The 15,945-nt window shown below is 62.6% G+C and overlaps 1 protein-coding gene across 8 annotated transcripts in view; it reads left to right on the top strand.

Annotated features, from left to right (window-relative positions):
• Positions 1-15,945, top strand: part of MBNL1 (muscleblind like splicing regulator 1) — a 45,092-nt gene that overhangs the window by 15,235 nt on the left and 13,912 nt on the right. For 5 of the 8 annotated variants that reach the window (XM_088530483.1, XM_088530486.1, XM_088530482.1 and 2 more), the window contains exons 2-6: positions 7,615-7,785; positions 9,837-10,037; positions 14,191-14,448; positions 15,117-15,170; positions 15,787-15,940. In XM_088530483.1, the coding sequence (XP_088386609.1) occupies positions 7,615-7,785; positions 9,837-10,037; positions 14,191-14,448; positions 15,117-15,170; positions 15,787-15,940 (838 nt within the window). The remainder of the gene's footprint in view (positions 1-7,614; positions 7,786-9,836; positions 10,038-14,190; positions 14,449-15,116; positions 15,171-15,786; positions 15,941-15,945) is intronic. The other 3 variants (XM_088530484.1, XM_088530481.1, XM_088530480.1) reach the window with 1 other exon arrangement.

Here is a 15,945-nt window from a genome sequence, read left to right as displayed (position 1 = left end):
CCCTTTCTGTGCGGGCAGCAGCTGGTGTTGCTAGGTGCATCCAAAGAGAAAACTAATGTGTATCGATGTTTCTGTGCACGGAGGTGGAGGAAAGTGAGCTTGATTTTGTCCTCTTGCAAACCTGTTGCATTTGTGCTAAGAAAGGAGATGAAGGCCTGAAAGAGGGAACAGAGATGGCCCCTTAGTGTTTGAGACACTCAACTGCAGAGGTGTTTATGGCTGTAGCAACGCACGGCCTTTTGAGGTGGTTTTTGGTATGTGTTCGTTGCTTAGGTGTATCTCATGCTTTTGGTTCTGTTAATACCTAACTGATTGGACACTGAAAAAATGACCAAAAGTAATCAAATAATTTTTATCAAATAAAATTATTTGATATAAAGCTTTGAACTCGGAAGGCTAATCCATGTGCACACCGTACATATGTGTGTGTGTCTGTATATAGGTATACACACACATGTATGGCGTGTTTGGCAGCCTGGCGCCGCGCAGCAGCCACGCGCCGCGCTCTGCTTCGTGCTGGCAGCCCTGCTCCCCCTGCACTGAGCTCCAGAGCCCTGGGAGCGACCGTAGCGGCTTCCTCGGGGCTTCCTGCTGCACGTTTGGAGGGGATTTCGGAGCTGCTGCTGCAGGATTGCGTGTCCCGCAGCCCCAGCAAGGCGCTTGCAGCTCTTCCGGAGCTCACGTCCATGCCGAACACCTCCCGGCTTCGCATTCGTTCTGGGATGGAGCGTGCCGGGCGCGCGGGCGTCCCGAGGAGCGGCAGGGGCGCGGGAGGGACGGTCCCCGCCGCGCTGGTGGCCGGGGCTGGGCGCGCGCCGGGGACGTCGGGAGCGTCCTGCCCTCCGGGGAGGAGGAGGGGGTCGCTCCGACCCGGCACCGTGCTCCATGCGTCACTGCTGCCACGTGGCCCTGAGGGTCCTTCGTTTCCCATTTCCATAGATGCCCCTTTCTCTTACTTGCTGGTTTGCAAAATAACTGAGCTTGACATTGATCGATTTTATTTCACATAATTTAAAAAAATTCAACTTTCTGTTGTAAAACCCACTGTCAGAGTGGGTTTCTCAGCTTTATGCTGTACCCGTGGCTGGTTGCAGAAGCCCTTGGCCTCCTTTTCCCTCCACGTCCCTGTCCCCGCTGCGTGCGGCACTGGTGGCACCGCGCTGGTGGAGCCGTTACTTTGCCGGGTGCTCTCTTGGTTTGGGCTCTGCGATGCTGCTGGCTCCTGCCCTACGCTGTTCCCACTCTCTTGGATACGAAGCCTCCGGAAGGAGATGTGGGCTCTGGAAGAGCCGGGGCTGCAGCCTGCTGAAGGTCGCTGCTCTTGTAGATGGTGAGCGGAGCACGCTCCCACCCCAGGGAGTCAAACCTTGTTCTATCCGTAACGCGGCCCTTGGCAAGGGCAGCAAGAGCTGAGCTGGCCCTGCAGCTAGACCCGGCTACCGCGGGCTCGCGCCCGCTCCAGCGCTGCCTTCTCCTGCATTTCCCTTCGCCGGCTGCCGCGCCGAGCGCCCCGTTAGCCGCGCTGCCGGGAGGTGAAATAACGCCCGAGCAGGAATAAACAAGTTATTTCGGTGCCCGAGGGGTGGCCGCGCGCGCATGACTCACGGCCCGGCCTTGCTCTGCTGCTGGCAGAGCGTGCACAAGCAGCTCGGGGCCTTGCCCTGCTCTCCCGCGCCGCGCTGGGCCGGGAGCCGCTGCCCGTGCACACCGCGGAGCGCGGCGAGCGCGCCAAAGCCACCCGGCTCTGCAGGAGCAAGGCTCAAACTTACACCTGGATTCCCTCCCAACGCCGCTGGAAATCCCACCGAGCCCGTTCAATGCGAGGAGGAATTCCGTTGTGCAGATCCCTGCGGCTGGGTGCCGCGGTTCCCTCCTCGCTGCCGCGGCTGCGAGGGCGCGTGGCAGCGCTCCGCGTGCCTTTACGGACACGTTTTCCACGGCACGGCGAGCATCGAGCGGGCAGAGACGGAGCCGCCCCGGGGCCCCGCGACGCCAGGGCCTCGCGAGGAGCAGGTCCTCGCCCGGGCGCTTAGGGACGTCGGGCCCGCGGCGGCGCGCGGAGAGGCTCTTGTCAAGACTCCCCGTCGCTCCAGGGACACCCTGTCCGGCCGCGCTTCACCGCGGGATCGCGGCCTCGGGCGCACGAGCGGGATGTGCTCGGAGCGACGTGGCTGAGCTCCGGCACGGAGCCGCAGGGAGCCTCGGGTTTGGATTCGTTGGCATCGGTCCAGGAAACATTTGGTTTCGGTGATAGTCAATGTCATGCTTGAAGCAAATCCCCAGGAATGCGACATGTTTCCCATCCCTCCTTCCCCTCTCCGTGGACATCCGTGCTCAGAGCCGCACTAAGGAGCCCGGCCGCTGGGAGTTTCCCACAGACCTGCTTGCCTGGGGGATGCCCCGTCAGAGAGCTGCGGGCCCCGCGTTTCCACGGGGGATAAACTGCACTTCTCCTAATGGAGAATTTCCTGTCGCGGGGCCGTGTCGGGGTCGAGCGGTTTGTGCTGGCGGTGCCGTGGCGCTGCGCGGCAGCCCTGCTCCACCTGCGCTTGCTTTAATTCCAGAGCCTTGGGAGCGAGCTTAGCGGCTTCCCACTTTTCCGTCAAGTTGCATCATTTAACCGCTGTGAGTTTGCAGCATTTAATCTCATATGAGTCAACTAGCACGTTTGCTTATTTATTATTGTCTGATTTATATTTATTATTGTTTTATTATTATCTTATTTATGCTTAATTATTAGTTATTTGTCCCGCTAATATTGGTAGGTGATTTAAAATACAATTTTTGGATGGGTTCAGTCGATTGAAGTCTTGGTTCTTCAATTAATAAACTGTTTAGATGCCAATTTTAGTGCAGCCGTGTCTAAAATAACCCGTCGGGTCACTATGGTTAGGAATGAGGAACGCTGCAAGAGGGATGGCGAGCTTTAACCGCTCAGGCTGCAGGGCGAGCAAATGGAGCAGGCGGAGTTTTCCTCTCCAGCCCGTCGATACGTGGAGTTGGCGTTTGCAGACGATGCTGTACCGGTGATCTGGGGTAGGGCTGTGCGCGATGGTGGCCGCAGCTCTCGGCAGCGCTTTCCAACCAACCTCGCTGCAATAGAAATCCACGCAGCAATAATGAGGTGATTGACCTTCCCACTGATGCAGAAGGGCTTCTGCTGCGCGCTTTGCGCATGCAGAGCCGGTTATTGCTACGACGTTGACTTTGCTGCTCAGCAGTGACCTTTGCTGCAAAGGAGCTGGCAGCCCCGGCAGAGCGCGCGGTGCCAGGGCAGGCAGGGAGCCGCAGCGTGGGCAGCACCGCACCGGGCGGCACCGCACCGGGCTGCACCGCGCCGGGCTGCACCATGCGGCGCCGCGCTGGGCTGCATCGTGCCGGGCTGCATCGTGCCGGGCTGCATCGTGCCGGGCTGCCCCGCATGGCACCGCGCCGGGCTGCACCACACGGTACCGCACCGGGCTGCACTGCGCCGGGCTGCACCGTGCGGCGCCACGCCGGGCTGCATCGTGCCGGGCTGCCCCGCATGGCACCGCGCCGGGCTGCACCACACGGCGCGTCCGGCCGGGGAAACCAGAGCGCGGGCGGGAGCGCAGAGTTACCGAGGGGCTGCCCTCGAGTTGTGATAACGATAACACGGAAACGAGCAGAGCGGAAGGGGCTCCCTGGGCGTGAGGGAGAGCAGCGCAGGCCCTTGCTGGAGTAACGTGCAGGTGATGGGGTGCAGAGCTTAGACAGGGGACTTCACCATAACCATAATTAAAAGCCATGTTCCAAAGCTATTTTGTATATTTTTAAAGGATGTTTTTGTGTGAGCAGTGAATCCTTGCGAGCCGGTTATCGGCCGCTCGCGTTCAGAGGCCGCTGGCGGGTGCAGCGCGCAGCGCGGCCGTTCCACACGCAGCTCCCATGGGCGCGAATCCCGTCAGGGGGCTCCTGATCCCGCTGGCGTTCCCAGGCACCCTCCTGCGCTTCGCCCCGTTCCCCCGGGCGCGCGGCGAGAAGCAGCGCGAGGCGCTAGCCCGGTGCTATCGCCAGCGTTAACGCGTATCCTCGCGCGGCCGCTCCGTGCCCCTCGTCGCGCGTGCGGGAGCCCCACGGATAAGCAGATTAAAGCTCGCACGTGCTCGACTTGGTCTTGAAATAAAGTCGCTGCTTTTGCTCTGAAAAAAGGCTGGTTATTACACGCTTGAGCAGGGATCACGCGGATTACTGGCGATTGCTCTAACAGGATTTGGCGGATTTAGGAGTCAGGCGGGAGCAGCCCCGCAGCCCTGGGGAGCTTCCAGCACCGCCGGGCTACGTGTGGCTCCAGGGAAGCCGGGAGAGGGCTGGGAATGGCCGTGGCCTCCTGCCCTGCACTGCGGCCCGGCCCGTGCCGGAGCCCACCCTCCTCGGGCTGCGCTCCCGCGGAGCCTGAAGCACGGGAATGGCGGGATGCGGGAAAACCGGGAACGGCGAACGGTGCCGGGCGGCCCAGCGGGCGCTCTGCGGCCTCCTCCTCCTGCTGCGCGGCCGCCCCGGGCTGGGGCATGGGCTGCGGGGCGGCGCAGGCGCTTCCGTGGGCCGCGGCCCCCACGCGCTGCTGCGGGCGCTCGCGAGAGGCGCAGGCGAGAGGCGGGCACAAGAACCGCGCAGGGAGGCGCGAGGCCGCGCTGCTGCTGCTGCTGCTGCTGCTGCTGCTGCACGGCGCCTTCTGCTGCCTTTCGCTGCGCCCAGGGACCTGCCTGCCTGCGGCCACCAGCCCTCAGGAAGCCACCGAGCCCGGGGCGGGGAATCGGGCCGTGCTGCGCTGCGCCGTGCCACACTGTGCTGCATGGTGCCGTGCTGCGCAGTGCTGCGCTGTGCTGTGCCGTGCTGCACTGTGCCATGCTGTGCTGTGCAGTGCTGTGCTGTGCCATGCCGTGCTGCACTGTGCCATGCCGTACTGTGCTGCGTGGTGCTGCGCTGTGCCGTGCCGTGCTGCACTGTGCCATGCTGTGCTGCGCTGTGCTGTGCTGTGCCATGCCGTGCTGCGCTGTGCCATGCCGTGCTGCACTGTGCCATGCCGTACTGTGCCGCGCAGTGCTGCACTGTGCCATGCCGTGCTGCACTGTGCCATGCCGTGCTGCACTGTGCCATGCTGTACTGTGCTGCGCAGTGCTGTGCTGTGTGGTGCTGCGCTGTGCCATGCCGTGCTGCACTGTGCCATGCCGTACTGTGCTGCATGGTGCCGTGCTGCGTGGTGCTGCGCTGTGCCGTGCTGCACTGTGCCATGCTGTGCTGCGCAGTGCTGTGCTGTGCCATGCCGTGCTGCACTGTGCCATGCCATACTGTGCTGCGTGGTGCTGCGCTGTGCCATGCCGTGCTGCGCTGTGCCATGCTGTGCTGCGCAGTGCTGTGCTGTGCCATGCCGTGCTGCACTGTGCCATGCCGTACTGTGCTGCATGGTGCCGTGCTGCGTGGTGCTGCGCTGTGCCATGCCGTGCTGCACTGTGCTATGCCGTACTGTGCTGCGTGGTGTTGTGCTGTGGCATGCCGTGCTGCGCTGTGCCATGCTGTACTATACTGCGCGGTGCTGCGCTGTGCTATGCCGTACTGTGCCATGCCGTACTGTGCTGCGCAGTGCTGTGCTGTGCCATGCCGTACTGTGCTGCGCAGTGCTGTGCTGTGCCATGCCGTGCTGCACTGTGCCATGCCATGCTGCACTGTGCCATGCCGTACTGTGCTGCGCGGTGTTGCGCTGTGCTATGCCGTACTGTGCCATGCCGTGCTGCGCTGTGCCATGCCGTACTGTGCTGCGCAGTGCTGTGCTGTGCCATGCCGTGCTGCACTGTGCCATGCTGCGCTGCGCTGTGCCAAGCTATGCTGTGCTGCACCATGCTGCACTGCACCACACTGCACTGTGCTGCACTGTGTCATGCTGCACTGCACCACATTGCACTGTGCCATGCTGTGCTGGGCTGCACTGTGCCAAGCTATGCTGTGCTGCACCACACTGCACTGTGCTGCGCAGTGCTGTGCCATGCCCTGTGCTGTGCTGTACCATGCTATGCTGTGTCATGCCATCCTGCACCGTGCCGTGCCATGCTGTGCTGCACCATGCCTGTGCCATGCCATGTCGTGTTGCGCTGTGCCAAGTTGCTCCATGCCGTGCTGCACTGTGCTGTGCCGTGCCGTGCTGTGCCGTGCCGGGCTGTGCCATCCCATGCCACCAGGGAGCAAGAGCGCGGTGGAGACCTGGAGGCCCCGTGGCAGCAGCAGCTCCGTGCGGCTCTGCGGCGCTTCCAGCACAAACCGCCGTGTCCCGGGGAGCCGAGGAGGGAGCAGCCTGGGAAGGAGCAGGGTTTGGCCCAGGCCACGAGCCGGCGCGGTCAGAGCAGAGCAATCCCGCGGCACAAGGGGACCTCGCTAACGACGGGGGCAAGCTCCAGCACGGTGCGACAGGGCACAGCGTGACATGGCACAGTGCAGCACGGCACAGTGTGGCACAGCGCGGTGTGACGTGGCACGGTGCGGCACAGCGCGGTGTGACAGGGCATGGCACAGTGCGGCACGGCACAGTGCGGCACAGCACGGTGTGACGTGGCACGGTGCGGCACAGCGCGGTGTGACGTGGCACGGTGCGGCACAGCGCGGTGTGACAGGGCATGGCGCAGCGCAGTGCAGCACGGCACAGTGCGGCACAGCACGGTGCAGCACGGCGCGACACGGCACAGCACGCACAGTGCCTGGCTCCCGTGCAGCCGCGGCCAGGCCGGGGGCTCCCGGGGGGCCGAGGGAAGCGCATCACGAGCGCAGGCTCCGTGCGGCACCCGGGCTGTGCGGCGCGCGCCCGAGCAGCCGCTATTGCGAGGCGGGCGCTTGCGCAGCGGCAGCGCCTCCCCGCAGGGCGCCGCGATGCCCAGCGCAGCGCTGGTGGCAGCGGCAGCGCCGCGCGGCCGGCTCCGCGCAGCGGGGAGACCGCGGCAGCGCCCGGCGCCGGGGCAGGAGCTGCCGGCTGCGCCTGCCCTGCGGCACTAGCCCTGCTCATGGGGGCAGCGAGGGCCGCTGCGCACGGCCTCGCTGGCTGCTGGGCCCGAGAAACTTTATATATTCTTATTTTTAGAAGGTGGCCTTTTAAATATCAGGGGTTATGTTCCCCGTTTGGAGCTGGGCAGCATTAACGCATGGAAATTCCTTGTGGAACCCATGGTGGCATCCAAGGCGCTGGGGTGCCGCGAGAGCCCCTGCGGCCCCTCGGCGGGACCAGAGCCCCTCGCCACATCCCGTGGCCACGCGCCCGTCCTTGTGCTCCATTGCCCCATCCCGTGGCCGCGCTCCCGCCCTTGCGCTGCCATCACTGTGTCCCGTGTCCCCGCGCTGCCATAGCCACATCCCGCAGCCTCGTGCTGCCATCGCCGTGTCCCATGGCCTCGCGCTGCCATCATCGTGTCCCATGGCCTCGTGCTGCCATCACCGCATCCCGCAGCCGCGCGCCCTGGCCTCCTCGGGGAGCCCCGGTGCCGCAGGCCGCCGCAGATGGGCCGAGCAGCCAGGAGAGGCGCCGAGCGCCCGCGCAGCCCCAAGTCTCCCCGCCGCGGCCGTCCCGAGCGCCGCCCCGAGTAATCCAGCTCTGTCGCTTCTGTCCCGCAGGGCCGATGTTCACGGGAAAACTGCAAATACCTTCACCCGCCGCCACACTTAAAAACGCAGCTGGAGATCAACGGCCGCAATAACCTGATCCAGCAGAAGAACATGGCCATGCTGGCCCAGCAGATGCAGCTCGCCAACGCCATGATGCCCGGCGCCCCGCTGCAGCCCGTGGTAGGTGCGCGTCGCCTCGCAACAGATTCATATTCAGGGCTGCAAAAAAACCTGCAGAAGACACCGTGAAATCCGCTGCTAGCAGTGTGGTTCCCCAGGAGCTGTGTGTGTGCCACTTTGTGCCCTTAGTTAAAAGCAAGCACAGCTCTCTGCGTAAACACATCGGGGCACGAGTAGGCACCAGCCTTTGGGGAACGTGAAAAAATGAATATTTTAATGCAGTGCTTTAGGTTGGCATTCCTTCGGAATGCAAACGGAGGATAACACACAGGGCAGCCGGCGTGCCCCGCGGACGCACGCGGCGGGAGGCAGCGCCCCGCGGGGACCGGGCTCTGAGCCGCGCGTTTCCCCGGCACAGTGCGCGCTGTTGGGCAGGACTGCAGCTCGTCCGGCCTCACGGTGCTGCCGCTTGTGTTCTGCTCTCCCAAAGTCAATACCACGTGCTTCAATAAGAGCGAGGTGGACTCACGTAGTGAGCGGCTCCAGTTTAGCCAGAGGGACGGTAGGATGCGCCCGTTGGGGCTGCTGCTTGGAACGCGCTGGTTTGCCGAGCGGCAGGGGGGGATGCGCGAGGCGGCCGGGCCCCTCCGCCGGGAGCCCTTGCGCTTCATTCCTTGCTGCCGGGTTCCGTCCTGGAGGACCCTCGCCACGGCAGGCCCCGCTGCTTTGGGTGAGCACCGTTATGTCCCTGCGCCTGTCCAGCCACGTCTGGAGACACAGAAAGCTCCGCGCAGAGAACAAGCCAGCTGAAACGAGTTTTTTTTTTTCAGAAAAACTCTTTTTTTCAGGGTTTTCAGGGCTTTTTGCAGGGATTTCAGAAAAGGCAAGGCCAGCGCGCGCGGCAGCAGAGAACGGCGGTGCCGGCAGAGCAGGTCTGGCCCTGGGCTCGGCGCGCGCCGTCGGGACGGCATCCCCTGTCCCGCGGGTGCCCGCGCATCCCCAGCGCGCCGCTCTCCTGCGTCGTGCGCGTTCGCAGCGCGCCGCGCGTCACCTGGGGTTTCAGGGCAATCCGAGTTGCTCTGGTGAAATACCCTGTTATTTCACAGTGCCCTGAAGACTGCAGGGCAGGATATTTATAGCAGTGCATGATGATCCTGGTGGAAAATAAACAGGACGGTCTGTTATTTATTCCACCATGGGGATATTGGGCTGAAACCAACCACTGATATGTGCAAAGCTGCACCCTAACAGGCCTGTTCACAGCTCAGCTTCTAGTGTAATGATTGCATAGGTGATAACTCGGTCATGAAAGCTGCAGGTGATATTTCATTGATGTTGTTACTCTTAGCTTCTTCCCGGTAAAATGAGGGTGTTTCTTCCTCCTTCACGTTGCGAGGGGCGCGCTGGCCGCCCGGCCGCCTCATGCAGGGCTTGGCTGGGCTTGGTGCTCCGCAGCAGCGCAGAAACGCGTGGGCCCGCGCGCCGGCTGCCTTGCACGGATAGCAGAGAGGAGAGGAGCTGCGTTAGAGCCCGCCGTGTTCCCTCTCTGGACATGCCGGCGGAGGAGAGGACCTCGGGGAGGGCAGAGGCGCTCGGCAGCGCCGCGGTCCCGCTCTGCCCCGGTGGAACGGCGCTCCTTGGCTCCTGCCAACGCTGTTTGGGCTTGCGCAGGCCGCTATCTGCACAACACGCGATAGCCGGCAAGGGCAGCCGCCTGCTTTGGTTACTGCCTGCTGCTTTTTTTAAAACAAACAAACAACGAGCCCGGCATTTGCATAGTGTCTCGTCTCCTCTTTGGCGTAATGTTTTAGTCTAAATAAAGCTTATCACTTGTGCTGTGTGTTTTCCGTGTATCTGCACGGACAGGCTGCTTTATTTTGCAAAAATACACGATTACCGTTATCGTATTCCGGACTCGTTCCTGGGTGAAGCCGGTGCGGTTCCTGAGCCCGCGCCGAGTGACCCGGGGCCGGGCGCGGGGCCGGGGTGTCCGGAGGCCGCGGCGCTCCCACTCGGAGGCTGGTGCCGCGGGAGAGAGCACAGTGCTGTTCTGCTGACCGTGTGCAGGGCAATCAACAGTAACGCTTCTTTCTTCTTTTCTTTCCTTGCAGCCCATGTTTTCAGTTGCACCAAGCTTAGCCACCAATGCATCAGCCGCCTTTAATCCCTACCTGGGGCCTGTCTCCCCAGGCTTGGTCCCAGCAGAGATCCTGCCCACGGCGCCCATGCTGGTTGCAGGAAACCCTGGCGTCCCGGTTCCTGCTGCCGCCGCCGCCGCTGCCCAAAAGCTAATGCGGACAGACAGACTGGAGGTAGGAACTCCTATACGTAATCCACTGACACAAGCAGTGTCATTTATCATGTCTCCTACTCATAAAATCTTTTTCTTGCAAAAGAAGATCACATAAGTGTTGATTGAGCTGCTAATGTCACCTCTTGATGTGGGGGCTAAGGACAGACAGTGAGTGAATGACCAAGACACAAGTGAGTGAATGCTTGTAGGTGAGTGAATGCTTGTAGGTGTTCCGGCCGCCCGCTGCGGAAGGAGCAGGGACGTGGAGCCCTTCTGCACCCAGCCACGGCAGCAGCGAGGTGCCCAGAGGCCGTGTGAACGTGTGGAAGGGAGAGCGCGGATGGAAAGACCCAGCTGGGAGAGGGGGCAGCACTTCGGCCATTGGCATTGAAGATCGTCTGCAGTTTCGTCTCCTTTTGGGCAGGACACGTGGTGTTAGCACCTCCTCGGCCACCTCCTCGGTGCCGTTCGCCACCCTCTGCAGCGCCCGCGCAGGCGCTGCCCCCTCTAGCTGCTGCTTGCGCTCGGTCTCCCTTATCTGCAGCGCGTGGCGGTGCTTCCAGCGCGTTATCGCACCAGGCGGCGTGTGCCGAGGGGCAGCAGAGTGTACCAAGGGGCAGCGTGTGCTGAGGGATGGCACCGTGTGCCGAGGGGCGGCAGCGTGTGCCGAGCGGTGACACCGTGTGCCGAGGGGCAGCAGCATGTGCCGAGGGGCAGCAGCATGTGCCGAGGGGTGACACCGTGTGCCGAGGGGTGGCAGCGTGTGCTGAGGGGCAGCAGCATGTGCCGAGTGGTGACACCGTGTGCCGAGGGGCGGCACCGTGTGCTGAGGGGCAGCAGCATGTGCCGAGGGGTGACACCGTGTGCCGAGGGGCAGCGTGTGGCACCTCGGCAGTCCCCACGGCCGCAGCAGGCCTGGTGTCTGGGCCGGGTGCCCTGGCAGGCCGCACCGCGGTAGCCGTGGGTGCGCAGGGCCCTGAGGTCCCGTGCAGCCTCCGAGGGTTTGTGCTGCAGGTCGGTGGGGCTGACTCTGGATCTGCTTCCTGCATCTGCAGGGAGGGAGATGGGCAGAGGGCACCGCGGCTCTGTTTTGAAATGCAGTCTCTGTAGCCGTGATGCCTCTTTCCGCCTGTGCATCCACGCTGATAGCAGCTCTGTCTCCTTACAAGGAAAGTTCATTCCCTTTCGTCAGTCATTTTGCCTCTGACTGACAAGCAGCGGCTTGGAAAGCAGGGAGCGAGAAGCAGCGGTGTCACCTGGCACCGAGCGCTTCCCGGGGCCGCCGCCGCGGCTATTCCCAGAGCTGACATCATCCCGGTTCCCCTTTCGCAGCTCACAGCACGTCCCCTCTCAGAGCTGTTTTCTCTGAGCACGGAGCTCCCTGGACACCCGCGTGTCGCTGGGGTTCTGCCCTTTGGTGGGTCCTTGCCAGAGGTGCTTTGCACACACAGCGCAGTCAGCTCCGTGCACGCCCGGGCTCCGCGCGCCCCGCGCTCCGGTCTCGCCGTCGGGCTCAGCAGAGCTGAACCCACAGAGCTCCCCTGGGTGCGGCAGGGCGCAGCGTGCCGAGGAGCAGGCGCGTTTGCTTTGAGCCTCAGTGGGAAAGAGAGTTGTGGCCGAGGCAGCTCCCAGCGTTCCGCGTCTCCTTCCCTGCCTTCCCTTGGCCCTGCTGCCTGCCGCAGCAGCAGCACCGTGAAGTTCACCTAAGAGAACAATCCGGCTTCCTGCCGCCTCGGAGCTGCCTCCGTTGGCTTCTCGCGCTGACTGGCACGGAGAGCACATCCAGGTCTGCCCCCGACCCTGCGCTTTCCCCTGAGCCGCGTCTGCAAAAATAGCAACTGCCAGGGAGAGAGTTGTGGGGAAAAAAATGTGTCTTCTTTTTCCCTCTAGAAAGTGCATTTTAAGCAGTGGAATGTGTAGATGAGGACATAACCTGCCCGCACTTCCAGGTGTGTTGGCCATCTGACGTGGGGACTACCTGGCTTTACTGTATGGCTCCTGGCTGAGCGAATCATCGTCGCTCAGGTCTCAGTTGTGAGCATGCAGAGCCAGCTGCAGGTTCCACGCGCTGCGGCTGCGCCAGGCGGCCGTCCCGCGGCGCGCAGTCACCTGCTCCGCGCCGGCGCGGCGCTGCGCGTCCTGTCATCCCTTCCTGCGCGATCGCAGCTTTATATGGCCTAGCGCTCCCTTGGAATGAAGTGTCTCCTGAAAAAAATAACTGCTCTGAGGTTAGTGTCTAATCCTGGAATATGAGTTGTTCTGTTTAGAATTTTAAATACATATTTTCAAGAACGATGTACTTTGCCATTAATTAAGTTAGCGCACGTGCTCGAGATACTTGACAGGGCGCTGCGCAGTTGAAAGCTCTCGGTAAATGGATCGAGAGCTTTAGGGGGAGCAGGCAGACAGCGCTGACCTGTGGGCTGGTGCCTGCGCTCTCCTGGTAACTAGGAATGCAGCAGGATGGAGCCGGTGCCTGCTGCTAGGGCAGGACTGATGTCCCTGCGTCTGGTCCGCGTGGCCAGCCTCACTGCAGCGGCTCCGGGTGTCCCCGCGGGTCGTCTCGCCTCCTGCTCGGGAACACGTGCCCTCTGGAGCAGCCTGGGCCTCTGCGTTACGTTCCTGAGGGTACCGAGTTGACAATTACGATATTAATTACAGGGTTGCCTAAAAATAAACAAACAATAGATGAAAGCTCTCCAGATTGCAAAGACCAGGCCAAATGCCGTGCCTCCATGCCTCTCCCTGCTTAAGCAGATGGGTGATGTATGACTGTGTGCCTGCGGCAAAAACACATCCTTTTCAATGCCTGTTTGTAAACAAACGGGAACTGGATGCTGCCGCGCGTTCCTGGGCAGCACCGCGGTGCTGGAGAGCCAGGCTGCGCGCACGGACTGCGGCGACCGGCAGCGTGAGGCTTGTGCCGCGTGCTGGCAGCCACGGTTCAGCCTTCTGTTGAAGGGGGCTGTGAGGGAACCAGTCACGGCCTTATCTAGTTACTGCATCACAGCTGCCTCCGAGTTTGCGGTGTCCATGCCAAAGATCCTCCTTATCTGCCTCACTATTTCACTTTTCTGGTCATTTTTCTTTGGCTTTTAACCAAGATAAAATTAGCTTATCTAGTTGGATGCGTTCTCTTTCCCTCGCTCTCTGTATTCATATAAATACATAAGAATCTGGGGGCTGGCTCTGAACCGAGTGGCTGGAGCTTCCCGTGGGATGGGCATGGATCCGGGTGAGGGCCATGGCCAAGGGCAGCGAAGCCGCCCTGGCTGCCCCGCAGCGCCGGAGCAGGAGGCTCCAGGTTAGACCAAGGGGGATCTCCCACTTGGGCTCCTCAAGGCTCTGCTTGGGCACAAGGCCCCGTTCCATGGCCCAGAAGGTATCGCAGACCTTGGAGGCCGTTGGCACGGTGCAAGGGTAGGTGCTTCCGCGCAGCCCTGGCCTTCGTCTGCGCACAGAGGCACCCTGGGGCTCGGGCTGTGCCGCCCGGGGCTGCGGCGCATGGACGGAAACCAAGGCACGGCCAAATTTGGGTTGTCCCGGGGACCGGAGCCAAGGTTCTTGAGGAAATACTGATGATCCAAGCTCATGGGCACCCACCTTTAAAAGGAAATTCCATCTACTGGGCTGGCTTTATTTTTACACAAAGTTACTTGCTTTTGTCCCTTTCTGCTTCCCAAACCCTCTTGAAAACCGAGTAACTCACTTTTGTTTGAAGTTTGAAAATAGCTGAGAATAGGAAAAACAGAACCATATTTTAAAGACGGGGTTTTCAAGGCTCCTGAGGGAGGGAGCCCACGCTCGTGGCGCCGGCCGCGAGGACGTCAGCGCTGTGCGCGGCGGGTCCCGGTCTGCGCGGGCTCCGCGCGCCTTCCCTGCGGTGCCTTCCCTGCGGCGCGGGCCGCGCGGGCCGCGTTGCCCTCTCGTGGCAGCCGCGCGGAGGTGTGGGTGCCGCTGCCGCGGGGCGCTGGTGACGCCGCGCGCGCCGCAACGTGCCGAGCGCGGGGGCCTTTCCGCCAGGCGGCTGCCGCGGGGCTCAGTGCCAGGCCGCACCGTGCGCCGTCCCCGCGCGCCATGCGCCGTCCCCGCACACCGTTCGCCGTCCCCGCACACCGTGCGCCGTCCCCGCGCGCCGCGGCCGCTCAGCGCTCTCTCTTGTGCCGCCGCAGGTGTGCCGGGAGTACCAGCGCGGCAACTGCAACCGGGGCGAGAACGACTGCCGCTTCGCCCACCCCGCCGACAGCGCCATGATCGACACCAACGACAACACCGTCACCGTCTGCATGGATTACATCAAGGGCAGGTGCTCCCGGGAAAAGTGCAAATACTTCCACCCGCCCGCGCACCTGCAAGCCAAGATCAAGGCTGCGCAGTACCAGGTTAACCAGGCCGCCGCTGCCCAGGCAGCAGCCACTGCAGCCGCCATGGTGAGTGCAGGAGCGCCGGGGAGCCCACCCCGCTGCGGCGTGCCCTGCGCTGCGGAGGGACGGCCCCGGTGGCTGTCCCTGCTGCGGGTGCGTGTGCGGGCGGCCGCTCCAGGCCGGGGGGCATCGCAGGTGGTGGCTGCTGCCGTGTGCACAGTATCTCTGCGTACAGTGTGTACATCCCCGTGCGTGTGTGTACCTGGAGCTTAGCCCCTGCTCGCGCGGGGTAGAGGCCTCTACCCCGGCGCGGGGTCGATGCCCACCTGCGCGGACGAGCTCCGCTTGCACAGAGGCGGTTGGAGACCGACCTCGCCGTATCTGTAACACCTGGGCTCGGTTTGGCCACCCCAGGGCCGGGTGAGCGGGCAGGGGCTCCCCGGGGCCGCGCTGGCCCCCGCGGCCGGGAGCGCCGCTCGCTGCGCCGCTCGCGCCGTGCTGGACGTCCCGCGCGCTGCTTGTGCCGGCGGGCGCGGCGTGCATGCCGAGTCTCGTGACCCATTGTATATGGCATTCCGATGATTTGTTTTCTTTTATTTGTTTTGTTTTTCTCGCCCCCACCCCCACCCCCAACCGCACTGCTGCCCCCATGACGCACCTCTGCTTGCTGTTTGTGTTAATGCGCTTGACCCCACTGGCCATTGCCATCATGTGCTCGCTGCCTGCTAATTAAGACTCAGTCGGCTGTCAAATCACTGAAGCGACCCCTCGAGGCAACCTTTGACCTGGTACTTGGACCTTTCACCTTTTAGCTTGGCATGTAGAGCTGTAGAGGCCGTCGCGCTGCGCCGGGGCGGGCGGGCGCGCGCTGGGAAGCGGCTGCCGCGGCGCTGCCCGCCCGGGCGGCCCGGCTGCGCGGGCGGCACCGCGTGCTTGGCGCGTTCGCATGCCCAGGGAGGCCCCGGGGTGCCCTAATCCCCCCGTCCCGCCCCCCGGCCCCCTGCGCGCCCCGGCTCCGCCAGGCTCCCATTAACCCGCCGGGCCCGCGCGCCCCGCGCGCTCCTGCTTCCCGCCGCCGCCGCCGCGGCCGCCGCTTGCTCGTGCTCAACGTGCTGCTGCCGGGGTGCGGGGCCGCGGTCGGGGGGAACTACATTCACTTTTTCTTCTCCTCTTTCTCGTCCTTCTCCCCCTCCCCTTGGATTTTGGTTTGCTCTTTGTTTTTGTTTTGTTCCGTTTTTTTCTTTTTTTTTTTTTTTTCATTTTTTTTTCATTTTTTCTTTTTCCTTCTTTTTCATTTTTTTCTTTTCTTTTTTTTTCTTTTTCCTTTTTTTTCTGTTTTTTTTTTATTTTTCCCTTTTTTTTCTCTTCACTGTACTTTATTTTTATCCTCGCCCCCCCGTGCAGGGAATCCCTCAAGCCGTGCTCCCCCCGCTACCAAAGAGGCCTGCGCTCGAGAAAACCAACGGTGCCACGGCGGTCTTCAACACGGGCATCTTCCAGTACCAGCAAGCGCTCGCCAACATGCAGCTGCAGCAGCACACGGCCTTCCTGCCGCCAGGTAAG

Source organism: Tinamus guttatus, unplaced genomic scaffold (assembly GCF_059628265.1).
Source record: "Tinamus guttatus ecotype Peru unplaced genomic scaffold, ASM5962826v1 Tinamus_guttatus_pri_ptg000376l, whole genome shotgun sequence".
Classification (NCBI taxonomy): domain Eukaryota; kingdom Metazoa; phylum Chordata; class Aves; order Tinamiformes; family Tinamidae; genus Tinamus; species Tinamus guttatus.
Note: the sequence above shows the minus strand (reverse complement) of the source record. Positions and strands in the feature narration are given on the sequence as shown.